At 38.6% G+C, this 18,963-nt stretch overlaps 1 protein-coding gene across 3 annotated transcripts; it reads right to left on the minus strand.

Annotated features, from left to right (window-relative positions):
* Positions 1 to 492: 492 nt before the first annotated feature.
* Positions 493 to 18,948, minus strand: zgc:172136 (uncharacterized protein LOC566376 homolog). 3 transcript variants are annotated; one of them, XM_058058992.1, is made up of 14 exons: positions 18,804 to 18,948; positions 13,652 to 13,796; positions 13,448 to 13,538; positions 10,398 to 10,477; positions 9,122 to 9,198; positions 8,794 to 8,989; positions 8,463 to 8,618; positions 8,269 to 8,334; positions 3,930 to 3,998; positions 3,673 to 3,847; positions 3,318 to 3,596; positions 3,045 to 3,167; positions 2,908 to 2,969; positions 493 to 2,830 (listed from the first exon to the last, which is right to left on the minus strand). In XM_058058992.1, exons 2-14 carry the CDS (start codon positions 13,727 to 13,729, stop codon positions 2,546 to 2,548), a joined length of 1,737 nt encoding a protein of 578 aa, XP_057914975.1. In that variant the 5' UTR covers positions 13,730 to 13,796; positions 18,804 to 18,948; the 3' UTR covers positions 493 to 2,545. The 3 variants fall into 3 exon arrangements, with proteins under 3 accessions (XP_057914975.1, XP_057914974.1, XP_057914976.1); XM_058058991.1 differs by having other exon boundaries at positions 494 to 2,830; positions 13,652 to 13,803; XM_058058993.1 differs by having other exon boundaries at positions 499 to 2,752; positions 13,652 to 13,803.
* Positions 18,949 to 18,963: the final 15 nt, after the last annotated feature.

An 18,963-nucleotide genomic window follows, 5' to 3' on the forward strand; every position in this document is an offset into this window, starting at 1 on the left:
TTAATAGTTATCCTCCCTATCCGTGTGGAAGTGGTAAGTTTTTGGCTATTTAAGTTTAAAGGAAATAACTTGAAGGCTACCGTTTAGGTTGCTAGCTCTCTAGTTTGCGAGTTAGCATGTGTCTCAAGACCCTGCAGTTGCGCAATATGTTGTAAATAAAAAGAGTATAAATGTGACTATAGTCGTGTTTTGTCATGTCTACAGGGCTCTAATAATGCTTTGTTCATTTTAATCTGAAAAAAATCATTTGTCTACCCACCAACTATATGTGCTTTCTTAACTTTTTATTATTATTATTATATTTATTTATTACTGATTGATTGATTTTCTTTATTCTTGATTTGTTTATTTATTTTTCATCTTATTTTGTGTAGAAAAATAAAAAGTAAGATCTTTGAGAACAATGGAATGTTTTATCAGAGCTTTTATTGTAGAAAATCGAAACCAAAGCAAAGTTTATTAATTTGTCTGTTTTTAATAAATGCGTTTTTTTTTTGTTTTTTTTTTGAAAACCTGATGCGGCCCAGTCTCGCCCAGACCCTAGCTCCAGTGGCCCCCAAGTGCTCTAATAATGCTTTGTTCATTTTAATCTGAAAAAAATCATTTGTCTACCCACCAACTATATGTGGTTTCTTAAGTTTTTATTATTTGCCATTTTATTATTATTATATTTATTTCTGATTGATTGATTTTCTTTATTCTTGATTTGTTTATTTTTCATCTTATTTTGTGCAGAAAAATAAAAATTAAGATTTTTGAGAACAGTGGAATGTTTTATCAGAGCTTTTATTGTAGAAAATCGGAACCAAAGCACTGAAAAAGTTTGTATATTTTTCTGTTTTTAATAAATGCTTTTTTTTTTTTTTTTTTTTTTTGGAAAACCTGATGCGGCCCAGCCTTGCCCAGACCCTAGCTCCAGTGGCCCCCAAGTAAATTGAGTTTGAGACCCCTGATTTAGAGGATTATCGACTGTAATGTCTCTGGTAAAATGATCAAAATTGAGAAAAGTACCTATTAGTGCTATACACCTCCTGCAATAGAACATATACATTCAGGGTATAGTTTATAGTATAGTACAGTGTACAAACCAGAGATATATTACACTTTACAAGAAAAACAGTCAATAAGTTTCAGTAACTGTTAAAGCAAGAAATGAAATAAAATGATGTGCACATAATGTAGTAAAATTTATTTTGGCTATCTTAAAAAACAGTGCTTCAGATAAAAATGAGTCAACCAGCAGGTTGTTCATACATTGACAGATTTGAGTGTTTCATCGCTAACATTCCTTCCCAGTGAGCTCATGCTGCCTCAAGTTCTTTTGCATACTAATTAGAGTTTACAAAACGGTGAAAAAAAAAATAACTTGACAGAAAGGCTCTTTGTTTGGCAGTTACATAATATAAAAATACTGCAGATTCATGATAAACTTAGCGGTTACAGAAATAGAGCTTTGTAGTGTCGTAATCATGAAAGTGGTTAGAAGAGTTTAAGCATGCAGAAACTTTGGATGAATGCTTCACAAGCTGAAAAGAGGTTCCGTTTTCCATACCAATAAGCTATGATTGCTGTGCCGGAATAACAGGAAAAGCATGACTGAGCAAAATGTACAAAACGAGTGTAAAGTAACAATAAAAAAAAATACAATGAGGTACTGAGGAGCACAAGCATTGGCACTGTGGCTGCTGTACATTCTCAGCCAATCAACACATTTGAGGTGTTCTTGCAGTGCTGGAGTTGGTAAATAGGTGAAATTGAATTTCCACGTAATGAATATCCAAAAGCGCATGACATTAAAAGTTATTTTGCTGTCAATATCGACCTCTTAAGACAGGGGTGGGCAAACTTTTTGACTCGCGGGCCGCATTGATTTAACAAAATGGGGGGGGGGGGGGGCAGACTATATATTTTACACGTAACAGTCCACTTGGTATTATTGTATCTGTAAAAGTGTCACGCAATCTACTATTATTATTTATTATTTTATATTTATATTTAAATATTTTATATTAAAATATTTTATATTAAAATATTTTGAATTTTATTATTATTATTATTATTATTATTATTATTATTATTATTATTATTATTATTATTATTATTATTATTATTATTATTATTATTATTATTATTATTATTGTGTCCCTTTTTTCAGGAGCACTTTGTAAACAACAGACCACGTCAAATAACAAAATTGATAAAACCATCAAAAGGTTGGCTCAAGCCATGATGCCAGTTCGTATGTTGAGTTTAAATGATATACTTTGGAAAGAACGGACGGGCCGTATTCAAACACTTGGCGGGCCGGATGTGGCCCCCGGGCCGTAGTTTGCCCACCCCTGTCTTAAGAGATTGCAGGCACACAGAACACAACGATTGCGGAGAAGCTGAAACGTTATAAAATAGTGCAAGTTGTATGTACAAAATAGAGAACAGCGTCAATAAATAGACATGTTGTTGTATGTGATGTCTGTGACCTCATCCAGACAATCGGAAGCAAAACAAACGTACAGTTGATCACCTGGTCCACATATAAAACGCCTGTTCATAGAATGAACTCCAGGAACTGCTCATCTGCTAGCAGGTCCAAAGACAAGCAGTTGCTAGACCTGCGACCGTAGAAGGAAGGTTTGGCTTGGCAGTGCAAAAAAGCGTAATAGTCGTGATCCACCGCCGTCTTCGTGTTGGCGCCGGAGAGGCCGAAGGTATAGCTGTGTGAAGAATCAGCAGGCAGCGTGGTGCCCAGGGGCGCCTGAGGTGGGAACAAACGAACATCGTCAAGACTGTGACTGTGCCGGTCCACACAAGAATGTGACTTAGTTTCCACCATCTAAAAAAATGAAATGAAAAAAATTATGAAATATATAAAATATGTGTCAGAAAGTGGCAGAAAATACAAAAACAAACCTGTTTCAGTATTCTTGTGTCGTCTTCATCGTCATTGTTGTCGGAGGAGCACACTATGCACTCTGGAGAAAATAATAATAATTTAACAAAATAAGCAAACGGAAAACAGAATGTACCAACTTCCTGACTATTCCCACCTGGTGACTGAGGTTCCAAGGAGAGCGTGCAATCCACAGACAAACCCTCGAGAAGATCAGCAAGCTGGAACATTTCATCTGGATCATACACAAGAGCTTCCCGTCTGACGTTGGTCTTCATTTCTAGAAAATGACACCGAGACATATTTCATTTTGGCTTTTTTTTTTTTGCAAAAGAGTGAAAGGAATGATTAGAATTTCCAGATTTATTTATACATGTGAACATTCCAGGCAAAAATTCAAGAACTCTCAATTTGAATTTTAGCTCCTAACCTTCCTCTTGCCACTCCTCATCCTCCGTGTGAGCCTTGCTGTCCAGGCCGGACGTGGAGGAGCTGACTTGGCTGTCCGCGGAGCTGGACCACTTCTCCCCTCTCCGTTCCGGTTCCTCCTCCATGGAAGTCATCTCTGCGGAGATGCTGTGCTGGCGGGCGTCTGCTTCGATGCCCGAGCTGCTGGTGGAGATGCGGGACAAACCTGGGCTGCTCTCGCTGCCTGGTGGGTCCAAGTCCAGCTCATCGCTGATGTAGGACTCTCTGTAAGACTTTTTCTCTGCAACACAGAAATTGGACATTTGTGGTCAGAACTGATGTGATGTTAAAGTTTGATGTAAACTCATCTTATCCACCTTCGCTCTCTTCCAGCAGGCGGAGATGTTTGAGGGCAGGCTGGAGGCTGAGGTGGAGGCGATGGCTGTGGCTCAAGTGCAGGAGGAGATGACGGGAGCGGAACGACGATCCTGTGTAGTAAACAAGTTTCCTGGCTGATGGCAAGCCGTCCGGCTGGATCTCAAATCGCTTTCCCTGAGCAGAAAAAGCCAACGGTTAACAGTCCGTGCCGGTTCCAGATGCTCAAAGAGACGTCAGAGATGAGCTCATCAATTACCAGGAAAGTCAGTCGTCCCACATTTGACCAGGGGAAGTCATACAGCAGCTGTCGAATGTTGTCCGCCTCCTACCGACGCACAACACAAACATTTTGCCACACATTATGACTTCAACTGACCGGACATTTTACTCAAGAAAATGATGAGCAGACCCAAAATGGACACCTTCACAGGGCTCTACATTCAAAACAAAAATGACTTTCCCATGGGGAATCCTTAAGGTGAGAACTACTTGCCCCATGTAAAATGAAAAGACTGCCATAATGATATCATATATCAATATATGCTGATAATTCATCAGGTAATAGTACTGATGCATTGTATTTGGAGGAATGTCTGACAAATAGTGTAGATCAGGGGTGCTCACACTTTTTCAGCATGCGAGCTACTTTTAAAATGACCGAGTCAAAATGATCTACCCACTACAAAAATGCAAAACATCTATTTATTTTCAAATGTATTGAGGATTATTTGTACGTACAATGTATGTTGATGTACCTTACATAACCAAATGAGCCAATATTGCAAAACACACATAATTAACTATTAACATTTTTTGTAATTACCTGAGTTTACTTTGATGACTTGCACTGAATTGAACCAGCCAGGGATGCATAGTCCGGACAGTAGCTGCTGATAGCCAGCCTCAAGCACACTTCCAAATGTTTATCAGTCATGGATAATATCCGTATCATAATATCCGTATAATATTCCATATCCGTATGGAAGTGATATGTTTTTTGCCTTTTTACTTGGTCCAGTTTTTGCCTTTTTACTTGGTCCAGCTCCTTCACTCATTTTAGTGACCATAAACTTTAGCGAGGGCTTAAAATCTCGCAATTCGCCGACTAGCTTAGCACTTTGCATCGTTGTTTACGCATGAGCGGTGACCTAAAGGTCAAAATTCAGGTGTCATCTGACTGGTTGTCCTGTATGTCAATCAAGTAACGGGGATGGATGATAGGCTGACATCGTAAGTTCTGCTGCACTTAGAGACGTTGTTTGATTTGATTGGTCGCCCGAAGGGCAACATTCAGTTGTCATCTGAATGGCTGCCCTGTATATCAATCAAGTGACGGCATTGATGCTAGGATGATATTTTTTTAATGTCACGCCGCGATCGACCAGCGATCGACCAGTACCACCTCCGCGATCGACCGGTAGATCGCGATCGACTTAATGAGCACCCCTGGTGTAGATGTATGTTAACATGGCATGCCATACTACCTTACATGGTAGTCGTAGTAAGCAGTGATATTTATAAGTTGTGCACCACAATGAAACATTATTGAATAGACACATTTGTGTACTAGTAAAGTGTTTTTAATCCAGAAAAAAATGCTCAATGGTCAAACAATAATTTGTGAAGCAAAGGTGAGAAAAATCCACAGAGAAATGGAAGCGCTAGATTTTGTAGCTTGTGCAAAATCAGCACTTGGTATTGGATCTAATGGGTGGTGTTTCATTGTGACCACTTCAAATTGTCACAGCAATGTGATTCACTCACCTGTGCCATCATTTGATTTGCTGCCGCTAATAAAATACTTGTTTAGGAGGCACTGCTTCATCACTTTTTGCTGTTTTCCTTCACAAGTTGTTGAAGAATTAGACCATGTTGGCAGGGACGCCATGATAGATGTTTTCCTAGTCAAACCATCGCTCATTGGTTGATCGCCAACAAGAACGGGTGTGGGTAAAATGCGGACCGCGGTCTAAATAAATGATTCTGATTGGTCCATTTCAAGATTTGCAAGGATTAGTTTGCAAATTAGCACCGGAATTACGCAATCCGTGTTTTACCAACACCCAACAAGAACCGCTTTAAAAAAAACTCTTGGCGGTATGGCATGCCAAAGTACACTTGCCCCACGGGAATATCACTGATTGGATTTACTTGCCCCAATTTTGTTTTAACTTGCCCCGGGCCATCGGTACATTGTTATTGTCGAGCCCTGCTTCATAAATAAACAGTTACAATCAAGGATCGACCGATACATCGTGTTTTTTCCTTGTATCGGTATCGGCCGATATGCGTGTGGGGTCGCCGATGTATTTTTCCACCACATATAATAATAATAATAATAATACATTTTCTTGTATAGCGCTTTTCAAGATACTCAAAGACACTTTACAGAAGAATGAAGTTGAATAGAGCAAGTAAACAGAATAAAAGACACACCAAAATACAACATTCATTGGTTAATACACAGTTAAAAAACATGATTTACAGTCAGGCAGAGGACCCCGCAACACATGTAGTCGTGCTACCCCGCCCCCACTGTTGAATCGCATCAAGAGCGTGTTTTCACAAGTAATAGAGTTAGCTTGCTTTTAACTCTTTACTAAGCGTCACGCTGCGGAGGAGCAGTCATCACATGGATGTTGGATAAATTTAAACTACGACAGAAATGTTTTGCACATGGTTGAATATTTATTCCTTTTAAAATTGATAATGACGTTTAAATGTGCGTTTAAAAGAAAGCTGAATCCTTCTGTGTTCGGTGTTTACATTTCAATAAATATTTGTTTAAACATGGAATATTTGTTATCATGGTAATTTTTCATGTAAATTGAGGGATCAAAAGCAGTATCGGCCCCAAAAAAAACATATCGGTCGATCCCTAGTTACAATACAATACAGTGCATGTAGAGATAATTGATTTATGTCCTATTCTTTGAAAAAACACAACAACCATGCATCCCTCCCGGTTGTTGATACTGTAAGACAGGGGTGGCCAAACTACGGCCCGGGGGCCACATCCGGCCCGCCAAGTGTTTGAATACGGCCCGCCCGTTCTTTCCAAAGTATTTCATTTAAACTCAACATACAACCTGGCATCATGGCCTGAGCCAACCTTTTGATGGTTGTATCAATTTCGTTGTTTGACAATGGTCTGTTGTTTACAAAGTGCTCCTGAAAAAAGGGACACAAGCACATAATAATAATAATAATAATTATTATTAGATTACTAGATTATTATAATTATTATTAGAACTATTATGATTATTATAATTATTATATTAATGCTAATTATTATATTAATTATATATAATATTATTGTTATATTTGCATATTTTACATAATAATATAATAATTATTATTTTAATTTTATTGTAATTATTATAATATTTTATTATTTTTAAAATATTTAAATATAAATATAAAATAATAAATAATAATAGCAGATTGCATGACAATTTTACAGATACAATAATACCAGGTGGACTGTTACGTGTAAAATATATAGTCTGCCGCCCCCCGTAAATTTTGTCATATCAATGCGGCCCGCGAGTCAAAAAGTTTGCCCACCCCTGCTGTAAGATATTGTAAATGTATTGTAAAAGTTGTTAGGTTCCACTAATTAACGTTTTCTGGAAACATTTAGGCGGCACGGTGGTCTAGGGGTTAGTGCACAGACCTCACAGCTAGGAGACCAGAGTTCAATTCCACCCTCGGCCATCTCTGTGTGGAGTTTGCATGTTCTCCCCGTGCATGCGTGGGTTTTCTCCGGGTACTCCGGTTTCCTCCCACATTCCAAAAACATGCTAGGTTAATTGGCCACTCCAAATTGTCCATAGGTATGAATGTGAGTGTGAATGGTTGTTTGTCTATGTGTGCCCTGTGATTGGCTGGCCACCAGTCCAGGGTGTACCCCGCCTCTCGAAAACAGCTGGGATAGGCTCCAGCACCCCCGCGACCCTCGTGAGGAAAAAGCAGTAGAAAATGAATGAATGAATAGGATTTACTTGCCCAAATTTTGTTATAACTTGCCCCGGGCCATCAGTACATCGTTATTGTCAAGCCCTGATTCATAAATAAACAAATACAGTGCATTTAGAGATAATTGATTTATGTCTTATTCTTTGAAAAAACACAACAACCATGCATCCCTCCCGGTTGTTGATATTGCAAGATATTGTAAATGTATTGTAAAAGTTGTTCAGCCAAACTAATAAACGTTTTCTAGAAACATTTACACAATCCTGCAAACAAACACTAAAAAATAACCTCTTTTGCACAGTTTAAAGAATGTCTTCAAAATTTGTGACTATAATCTATTTAGGCCTCTTAAATGAGGAGAGGCCACGGGTTTCTTGCGGTATGCCATATTACGTCGGACCCTTAATCAGCCAGACCTCAACCTAATCCCCCACAGATGGTCCGTGATGGGTACATGAAATAAGCGTCTATCTGCTGTGGGCAACCCCACACATTCCTTACACGCCTGGACTTCACATTCAGAGAAGGAATCCGTGAGTAAACGCAGAACAGATTCTCTGTTTTCCATGTGTGACGTAAACGTTGCGGATTACCGACACATTTGTACGCGCACGTACCTGATAAACCTGCATTCCTCTCAAGGTCAGACCAAGTACTGCTGTTCCCCGGTCTTCCTTCTTGTCCTGGACGCATGAAGGATGAGATGTCAGAGAATCATCTGACCACAACAGATAAGACTGCCAGTCTGGCTAAGTTTGAACATTGCTTGGGTTCTATCAAATAATCTTAGGGTTTACTCTTGACTCGTGACCTTTTGCAGTCTGTAAAATGTGACAGGTACGTCCTCCAGCCGACAGGATTCCCTGATGAAGAGGAGGATGGCATCACGTGCGGACATGTCCCACAAGTCCTGTTGCACTTTGGGCCCATGGCAGAGGAGATAGTCGCGTCCACGCTTGGCTATTATCTAAAAAAGGAGAATTGCAGATTACTTTGTTTTCACGTCATTCTGGAATTGAGTTGTATTTCTGGACAAATACGACAACAACTAACATTATAATGTACAGTCCAAAGTTATTTTCAGGAATATTTACATTGTAGATTCTCACTGAAGGTATCAAAACTGTACTATTATTACCCACCCATGGGGGAAAATACTCCTTGGGTTCGAAGTACGTGTTATTCTCTTCCCCCTCCTTGGACAGCTGCTGGCCGCCGAGGTCTGCCTGCATTGCATAACCTGCCAGCTGGAAATACACTTCCTCCTGCTGACGACATTCGGAACGCAGCACCCGCTCGCGGAGATCGGAGTAGTACAGATGGCGTGCCTTGCGTTCACTGGTACACAGTGGAATCAAATCAAAAATGGGAGGGAGGGTTTGCACATGGCATCATGGAGGAGGTCAAAGATGGGCCGTGAGCAGCAGGGAAAAACGTGACAGAAAGCTTGTCGACGTTGAGGGTACATACCTAATAAGTCTGCCATTCTCGACGTAGTACTGCACTTTGAGACAGAGCACCAGAGGCAGGGGTCTTTTTTCTAAACCCTAAGGAGAACAGAGGAGGTATTCATTTTATATTTGAACTTGTTGGGACTTTTTATGGGAGAGAAGACCCATTCTAAGCTGTTGTGATGTGTATCCTACACTGGTCACTATGTGTCAGTAATGTTACTGTAATGCCGGGACACACAAGCACCAGACTTGATTGCTGGAACGACAGGCTTTTAAATCGATTTTACTGTGGCTGTGACCCCCCAGTGGTTTTTTTTCTTCCCATTTTGTCTACTATATTGCTTAATAAAAGTGTGAAGGTGACTAGTTAGGTAATGTATAAATGGTTCTAATAATGTTAAAATCATATTTAGAAAGTGACAGACAGGTTTTCTATGCTCTCAATATGAAAATATTTGATTTATAGTAAACGAGGAATCGTACTTTGCGGAAATTCACTTATCACTGCTGGGTTTGGATTCAATTAACAGCAATAAATGAGGGATTACTGTACCACTATTTATTATAATAGGCAATCTACAATTGTTAATGACATTGAATAAGCACTATAAACAAAACTACAGTAAACCTCGGATATATCGGACTCGGATATTACGGAAATTCGCTCACAACGGACAGATAAAAAAGAACCAATTTTTCTGTAATGCATTTCCAATAAAAATTCATTGCATATATCGAATTTTTTATAACGGATTTCGCCTATTTCGGACAAAATCTCCAGTCCCGTTCCAATGCATTTCCATTAAATTTCCCTCGCATATATCGGATGGCCGCATCGTGGCGCTCCGATTCGCCGAATCGTGACAGGCCGCTATACGACGTCGTTTGCAGCGTTTGCAGCGTTGCCTGCGCGTCCAGGTACATTGGAAACATAGTCAAGGAAGTGCCTTTTTATAACGGATAAAATCCGATTCACGCATATACCGGATATAAATCCGATATATGCGTAAAACAGACATTTTCCGGTATACGCATATAACAGATTTCGCTTATATCGGACAAAACCAGTGGGAACAATTGAATCCGATATATCCGAGGTTTACTGTATAAATATATTCGTTAAGCCTTTTAAATTAGGTTGGTTGGGAAAAAATTAAGAAAGTAACATGGAAAACTAAAACCGTTATTGCAGTAAATATAAATAAATGGCACCACAAAACAAAAATAGTGCTTGCTGTATGTTATCATGCTAACATAAATTTAGCAGACTTGCACTAGCAACTGTACCTCACCTTTCCAGACTCTTGCTTCCATTCTTTGGGTAAATACTTGGCCAGTTTCTCCTCCATGTCTAAAAATATGTGTTCATTGTCTGTGGAGAAGACAGGCAACTAGTGAGCAGGCAAACAAAACGCTGATGCAACCGGGCAGAAAATGCGTCCAACAATGGAATTAATTGGCGTGAGAAACAAAAAAGGAGGGAGGCTACTCTCTGGCTTATGTTAATTAGCATTTATACCCAGTTTTAGTTGAAAATGCATTCTCTTTCAATAGACGAGATGGATGCTATGCTGAGAACAAAGCTCTGGTATCATTCTCAGCCTCGTCCTATGAGTCAGGACATGGGGATTTTCTTTTCCATCAGCCTTATCTGCTTTGTTACATGGTTGGCCAAGCCGTTTCACAACTTGCTCACGTCAACATCCATCAATCATGTCTTTTTTGGACCACTCTGACTCATTCTACCTCCTTTACTGCTCAACTCTTGAGTAAGAGTTTAGTCATGAGAAGACCCCCCCCCCCCCCAACCCCCAGCCAGTCCCTCTTTTCCAAGCCCTCAGACTCCCACCCTGCTCATCAAGTCATCCCTCCCCTCCATGAAGGGGAGGAATGTAAGAGCGCATTCCAAGCTTAATGAAGTTAATATTGCAGGAATCCATGCCCAAGCGATGGCTCAACCAACGGGGCTAAAACAAAAGGCTGCCTGTTCCAGAGGTGAGCTACACACGTCTTCCAAGGCGTTTTAACGCTTTGGTGCAAAGAAAGAAGAACAAAAGGAAGTACGGCTCAGAGGTCACTGAGGTTACAAAAGTCATTTAGGGGGGGCTGAAGAGACCTTTAAGGACATTTTATGAGAAAATATTTTCCTATAATAAAAGTAACAACACTTGTGAGGAGTTCTCATCTGTTTGTAAAATCTATACTTTAAGGTTGACACTAAAAAAGCAAATAAGTATTCTGCTTGGACAGATTTGGTAAAAAGACGTAGAGTGGAACCTCAATTGCTCATAATTGTCCCAGAATGCAGTAGAATAGCAGAATCAAGGAAAACATTCCATAAAGTGTTATAAAAAATACACATCATTAGTAGCAGAACTGTGAAATGTGAAGATACACACCTCTCAGGCACACACACACACACACACACACACACACACACACACACACACACACACGACTCCACACCAGCAGCGGTAGGGATGCACTCATTCACTTTCTTTTGTTTCAACCTGATGCCGATACCTGAATTTGGATACCTGCTTATACTGATACTGTACAATTCCATTGTATTTGTTATATATATATAATATAACAAATACAATGGAATTGTACAGTATCAGTATAAGCAGGTATCCAAATATATATATATATATATATATATATATATATATATATATATATATATATATATATATATATATATATATATAATGGATATATTATATATCCATTGTATTGTTACATTATATATGTACAATTCCCTTACAATTCCAATACCACAGTACTGGTGGAATTCCAAAATAAACTACTGTAGCTCGAAAAATATCAAATATCACTCCAAAAATGCTGTGCCTCACACACACACACACACACACACACACACACAAGCCTGACATGTCAGTCAGACATTATCATTATTGTTGATTTTATACGAGGCTGTAATAAACTCCTCCCTGCAGGGAAGTAGTATGATCTTGGTATGACCCGGAATATTAGTGTGATATCTGTGTGGCCGTGAACACATCAGTCGGAATACTTTGCTATGTTCGCTGAACATACTAGCTGTGATACCCGACTTACGCTTGGATTTGCCCCATCAAGGGCAGCATTATTCTGAACAATATGATCATGACAGTTCAACATATTCCAAGAGAATCAAAATCATTTTAACCTTCCTCTTGTGTTAGCTTTCTGGTATCATCTCTTATGTTAACAGGTCGGTTTTGACCCATGTATTAAATCAGCTATATAATACACTAAAAACAATAAGTTACCATCAAATTTGGTTTTCATATCTTGGTTACCTTCTTAGGCTTCCTCATCCATGAAAATGTTGGTTTTAATACTTTTGGTGTGGGCATGGAGGCCTTTTTTTGTCACTATACCCCTCCATTTCTATTTCCAAAAATGGTAAAACCTCAAAAGAATCATACTAATAAATTATATTATTATTATTATATTCATTCATTCATTTTCTACCGCTTTTTCCTCACGAGGGTCGCAGGGGTGCTGGAGCCTATCCCAGCTGTCTTCGGGCGAGAGGCGGGGTACACCCTGGACTGGTGGCCAGCCAATCACAGGGCACATATAGACAAACAACCATTCACACTCACATTCATACCTATGGACAATTTGGAGTGGCTAATTAACCTAGCATGTTTTTGGAATGTGGGAGGAAACCGGAGTACCCGGAGAAAACCCACGCATGCACGGGGAGAACATGCAAACTCCACACAGAGATGGCCGAGGGTGGAATTGAACTCGGGTCTCCTAGCTGTGAGGTCTGCACGCTAACCACCCGTACGCCGTGCAGTCAAGGCAAATTATAAGCGTTAAACATAGTGTATGTTTGTGTATTAAATATATGTTCTATTAAATATATGTTGTCCCCGGGACAATTCTGTTAACTCAACGTGGCCCACGAGTCAAAAAGTTTGCCCACCCCTGAACTATGGCATCGTTTAACACGAGAATACAACATTCTAACTACGTTTCTAGGTCAGAAAAGTGTTAAAAGCATAATAGGTCCCAGCAATTATCTTATTTTTATGATTATTATAAATTCTGTCACATAAATATGTCACATTCAGCAAGCCTCCTTCTCCACTTTCATAAATAAACTACACCTGATGTGTCCTCAAGGTGTGACAGGTTTTAATTGACCCTACGCAGGTATCTTAGGTTAACTGATTTTAAACTTTAACAACAATTAAGAATGTTAAATATGCTCTAAATGTAACCAAATTGTGTTCCACTGCAGATTGCTGTACTTGAAAAACGTTCTTTGGTGTCTCTAGCGTCAACATCAGACCTTGAACGGACCAACGTGAAGTGGATTTACCTCTCACAACAGTGAGGCCAAACAAGTGCATCTCTTTGATTCCCAGAAGCTCTGCCACCCGGTTGAAAAGGTCCTGCCCGGTGGCCTTCGGCTGGAGCAAGAACAACAACGGAGAAGAGCGTTTACGACAATACCACCATGGTCGGAATACTATTTTGAGAAGCAGAACATCCTAACTTGGAGGCAACGGCATTTTCCACTCACCCCGACTGTGATCTCCAGCTGGTGTTTGTTGGGAAGGAGAACACAAATGTTTCTCAGCTGCTTCGTGGAGGAGGACATGATGGCACAATGTCTACTTCACACTCTTTTCTTTATTCAAACTTCTTCCACTGCACTTCATCCATATCTCAGCACTGTGAAGAGAAAGACAACATTTGTGTGACATCATAAAAAGAAAAAAAGTGGAATTATGATCATCTTACGGAGGAGTTGTTTGATAGTTCTCCAAGATGTGCTGAGTAACAGTCTTGTGTTTTGTTCATTTCAAGTCCAGCGAGTCAGAGCAAAAATACTTAAATCCTTAATCCACCATGAGGATTATCTCAACAAAGCTTCAACATCACCGAGCGTATGGAACAGAAGGCCGCGGTGCAAAGTTTATTCAGGCAAATAATCAGGCAACACAACAAGCATGAAACAAATGACTTTATCCTCCGATGATCCCAATTGAGTCAACTCATAACATCATATCTGCTTGGACACTGACCAATTTAAGAGAAGAATATACAATAGAACATCGGTTAGCATACGACCGTGGCTACTTAGCTTTTTTATAAACGTCAAAAATGGATGCAATATGAAATGACAGTGTTTTTCGTGGGGGGAAAAATAGTTATGGGCCCTGCGATGGACTGCCGACCATTCCAGTTTGCACCCCGACTCTCACCTAAAGTCAGCTGGGATAGGCCCCAGCATACCCATGTGACCCTAGTGAGGATAAGCGGCATAGAAAATGGATGGATGGATAGTTTTGGGTGGAGTTGGACCTTCTGGGACTGACTGAGTTGATTGCTCCAGCTGGCCAGATAGTGACTGAACAGCATTAGATCCCACCTCCATCTCTCAATTTACTTGGGGGCCACTGGAGCTCGGGTCTGGGTGAGACTGGTTTTCCAAAAAAAAAAAAAAAACGCATTTATTAAAAACAAAAAAAATGTAAAAAACTTCACTTTGGTTCCAATTTTATACAATAAAAGCTCTAATAAAACATTCCACTGTTCTCAAATATCTTACTTTTTATTTTTCTACACAAAATAAGATGAAAAATAAATACACAAATCAAGAATAAAGAAAATCAATCAATCAGTAATAAATAAATATAATAATAATAATAAAACGGCAAATAATAAAAACTTAAGAAACCACATATAGTTGGTAAAATTAACTAAGTATTATTAGAGCCCTGTAGACATGACAAAACACGACTATAGTCACATTTATACTCTTTTTATTTACAACATATTGCGCAACTGCAGGGTCTTGAGACACATGCTAACTCGCAAACTAGAGAGCTAGCGACCTAAACGGTAGCCTTCGAGTTATTTCCTTTCAACTTAAATAGCCAAAAACTTACCACTTCCACACGGATAGGGAGGATAACTATTAACAGTTATTTAACCTTTAACATGAACATAAATCAAACGTAATAATTTTTTCTGGGTACATGATACCATACAGCATCCATATCAAACTTGCGCGGGCCGCACTAACATTAAACCGCATGTTTGAGACCCCTGCTTTAGAGTATGTAAGACTTAACCACGCATGCACGTTAGTTACAAAGTGTAGCTACTAATTTTAGCTATCATTGAATGCATAACCAAACAATAACTGAATAGCTTTTGTGCGACAGACATGTAGTATGTGTATACCAGACAGTTGTGAGTGACAGCCACTTATTTTATTTGAGATGAACATAAATTCAAGTCAATTTTTATTTTCGACACTGCAAAAAAATTTTTTTTTTTGGTACAGTCTGCTCTTTTAATCCACTATTGGCAACATATGCTATGCGGTGGTGGTGGTGTTGCATTTTTTTTGGTTGCAAATTTTTAAAAAATCTTCCCAGCAAACCAAAAGAAACCAGCATGTTTCCAGGTACACCACGACGACCCCGCCAAGCCCCAACTGGTACAAGGCTCATCTGATTAAAGTCTCAGGATGAATTAATCACTTTAATTACTGCTGTGCACTGACTCTGATCCCTTTAAAGACTGCCCTGGACAATAAATAGGCAAGAAGAAAAAGAAAAACACAAATGTATAAATAATTTGAATTATTTGGAGCTAGACTTCTAGCACGTATGAGTTAAAATAACTTTAAGATTCCATCCATCTTCTACCACTTATGAACCAGCCCTCTCCTCCGCCACTTTGTCCAACATGTCCCGGGTCTTCCCAGAGGCCTTCTACTGGAGACGTCCGGGGGGGGCATCCTGAACAAATGCCCAGGCCACCTCACCTGGCTCCTCTCATTTCGATGGAGCAGCAGTTTGGAGTTCAGGGCTTCTCTGGGATGACAGTACGTATCACCTTATCTCTAAGGGGGAGCCCAGCCCAGCGGACCGATGAAGAGTATGCATCACTCCAGATGCCGCCCCAATCTACCTGTCAATCTCATGTTCCATTCTTCCCCCTCACGCGTGAACAAGACACTGGGGTACTTAAACTCCACTTGGGGGAGGATCTCATCCCTGACGCAGAGATGGCACTCCACCCTTTTCCGGACAAGGACCATAAACTCGGACTGGGAGGTGCCGATTTGCACAATCTCACCTCCTTCATTCATTTTAAAAATAGTTACTATAAAATCCAACCTGTCACTCATGGGAATTTTTTTTTGGAACACATGAGGTAAGAACATAAGTCTTACCAAATTTAATTTATGGACATGTTCAGACAGAGCCTCGCTCCTATCTGGGTGTCAAGGACAAACATCCAAAAACCTGAAATTCCAGTAACTTCTAAATCACGTCAAGTCACACAATCAAATCTCAAGTTCGTTCAAGTCGTGATCAGGCGACACGCGTCCTCGTTCAGTATTCAGTATTGCGTGTGTGACTTGAGTATCTGCGTTTGAGGGAGGCTTTTATGCAATCAGTTTGCAATCAACTAGAAATCAGCAGGCGCTAAATATATCCTCAATAAGAAGACAAGAAATATTGAGTCATTTCATCATTTTAAACATGGAGAATTAGGACCCTAAGCTCTCATATTGCTTTCAAAAAATTCCACCTCAGGAAATTGCCATTAAGTCCAAGTTGGGTGGGGATACTGGAAAAAAAGAAAACCAACGTTGGAATCCCACACCGACCGGTCCAAACCGGACTATGAGATTATTCTCATCTTTCAGTACAGAACTAGTCTGCATTTACAGTAAATGTGCAGCCTTCTCGTGCTCCATGTATGCACCATAACATTCTGAAAGAGCTGAAAGGATGAGTTGGCAGCTCCAAACATTCCTAGAGTGGGAAAACACCCACTTTTTCCTCCCTTTGAAGGGATGCAGAAAAGGGTCCTACAGGGGGGTGGCTTCTGTGGGCAGAGCAAGTCCAACTATAGGAACACCCTACACTCTAAAAAGTCATTCAGAGTATCTGTTGACACCACTTGATTTCTTGATTTAATACATAAATGCAATGTAAAAAATGTCATTCATTGATTTAGATAAACTTTCCAAGTTGCGAACTTTATTTTTTAAGTTATGTTCAAATAATAATGGTGGCTATTTAAAATAATTTAGCATGTCATATACACTCAATTTTTATTGTTGGTAAGCTTAAAACAAAATTCAAGTTGCCATGACTTAATAAAATTAGCTTGGTAACATAATATACACACACACACACACACACATATATATATATACACGAATATATATATATACACAAATATATATATATATATATATATACACGAATATATATATATACACGAATATATATATATATATATATATATATATATATACACACAGATATATATATATATATATATATATACACGAATATATATATATATATATATATATATATATATATATATATATATACACACGAATATATATGTATATACACACACGAATATATATATATACGAATATATATATATATATATATACACAAATATATATATACACAAATATATATATATATATATATATATATACACGAATATATATATACACACGAATATATATATATATATATATATATATATATACACACGAATGTGTATATATATATATATATATATATATATATATATATATATATATATATATATATATATATATATATACACATCATATATATATACATATATATATATTCGTCCCTCAATGGGGAAATTTGCATATATACACACACACATTTGTTGTCTACTTAATTATAATAACAATGGACACAGCTTTAAGTAGCAGTAACGTAATAATTATAATTATACAATTATAATTAATTATAATTAAACAAATTAAACTACTTTGAATAAAATGATTAAGTCAGTTGACTTAATATATTTTTTTGAGTTACGAACTTAAAACAATTATTCAGTAAGCAGTACTTAAAATGAGCTTTGAGTGAAGAGGAAAAGCTAATTTGCGCAATGCAATATTGTTTGTTGGTTCAATGCAATTTCAAATTAAGTTGTCATAACTAAGAAAGACTAATGGAAACTGCTGCGTTGATTTATTTTATTTTTTTAGGCTAAATGTTTATTTTTTGAGTGTATAAACAGACCAGTGCTATAGGTGAGAGCTTGACTAATCAGATATAAACTACTTGAATCCGGAGACATGAATGTATTATGAATAAACCTTGAACATCTGAAGTTAATCATCAGTTCAGACATGCGAGTTGATAACTTTAGGCACCCCCCCCCCCCCCCCCCCATCCCCAGCCAGATTGTTGCTGACCGTGATCAAAGATGCCAATCGCCATCTGTATGCTTAATTAATACCCTTCAAAGACTGTTATAATCCCTACTGCTGGGAAAAACAAGCCCGCTGCACTGAGCTTATGTTTGTTACTTTAAACTAAACCTTTGTGGCCAATCAGGACATTTTCCAAAAGGGGTACAGTTGACCAAAAAAAAAGGAGTCCTGTGACTCAATAACAATAAATTTGAGCTAAACTAAAAGCATGCAAACATTTTCAGCAAATAACATACTTCCAAATATTCTCAAATGCATTTCATATTCACGTTAATGTCACAATTAAGCATACAATAGCGAACAGAAGGTTGATGAAGTTTGGCCAACGGTAACATCAAGTTGGTTCTTAAGGCTACAAACTAGAGTGCAACAAGTGCTCCAAACACTACTTTACTCTTAACGGAAAACTCCACAATAAACTCACCGAATGTCACATGGCGGAAAGAAGTTCTTCAGTTACAGTTTGCTCCGGTGGTGGCGCAAAAACACATGATTGTTATTATAAGAGTTAAGAGTTGAAGTTACGCCTAAATAAACCTGCTGTCCCTCTGGCCGTAGCTTGTGGAACCTCTTTGAAAAAACAG

Source organism: Doryrhamphus excisus, chromosome 20 (genome assembly GCF_030265055.1).
Source record: "Doryrhamphus excisus isolate RoL2022-K1 chromosome 20, RoL_Dexc_1.0, whole genome shotgun sequence".
NCBI lineage: Eukaryota > Metazoa > Chordata > Actinopteri > Syngnathiformes > Syngnathidae > Doryrhamphus > Doryrhamphus excisus.

Coding starts and splice junctions, on each gene's coding strand:
- zgc:172136 (XM_058058992.1), bottom strand. CDS start 13,729: ATGTCCTCCTCCACGAAGCAGCTGAGAAACATTTGTGTTCTCCTTCCC. Junction 10,478..13,447: donor TGGCCTCACTGTTGTGAGAG/GTAAATCCACTT, acceptor TCTTCTCCACAG/ACAATGAACACATATTTTTA. Junction 8,990..9,121: donor GAGAATGGCAGACTTATTAG/GTATGTACCCTC, acceptor ACTGTGTACCAG/TGAACGCAAGGCACGCCATC.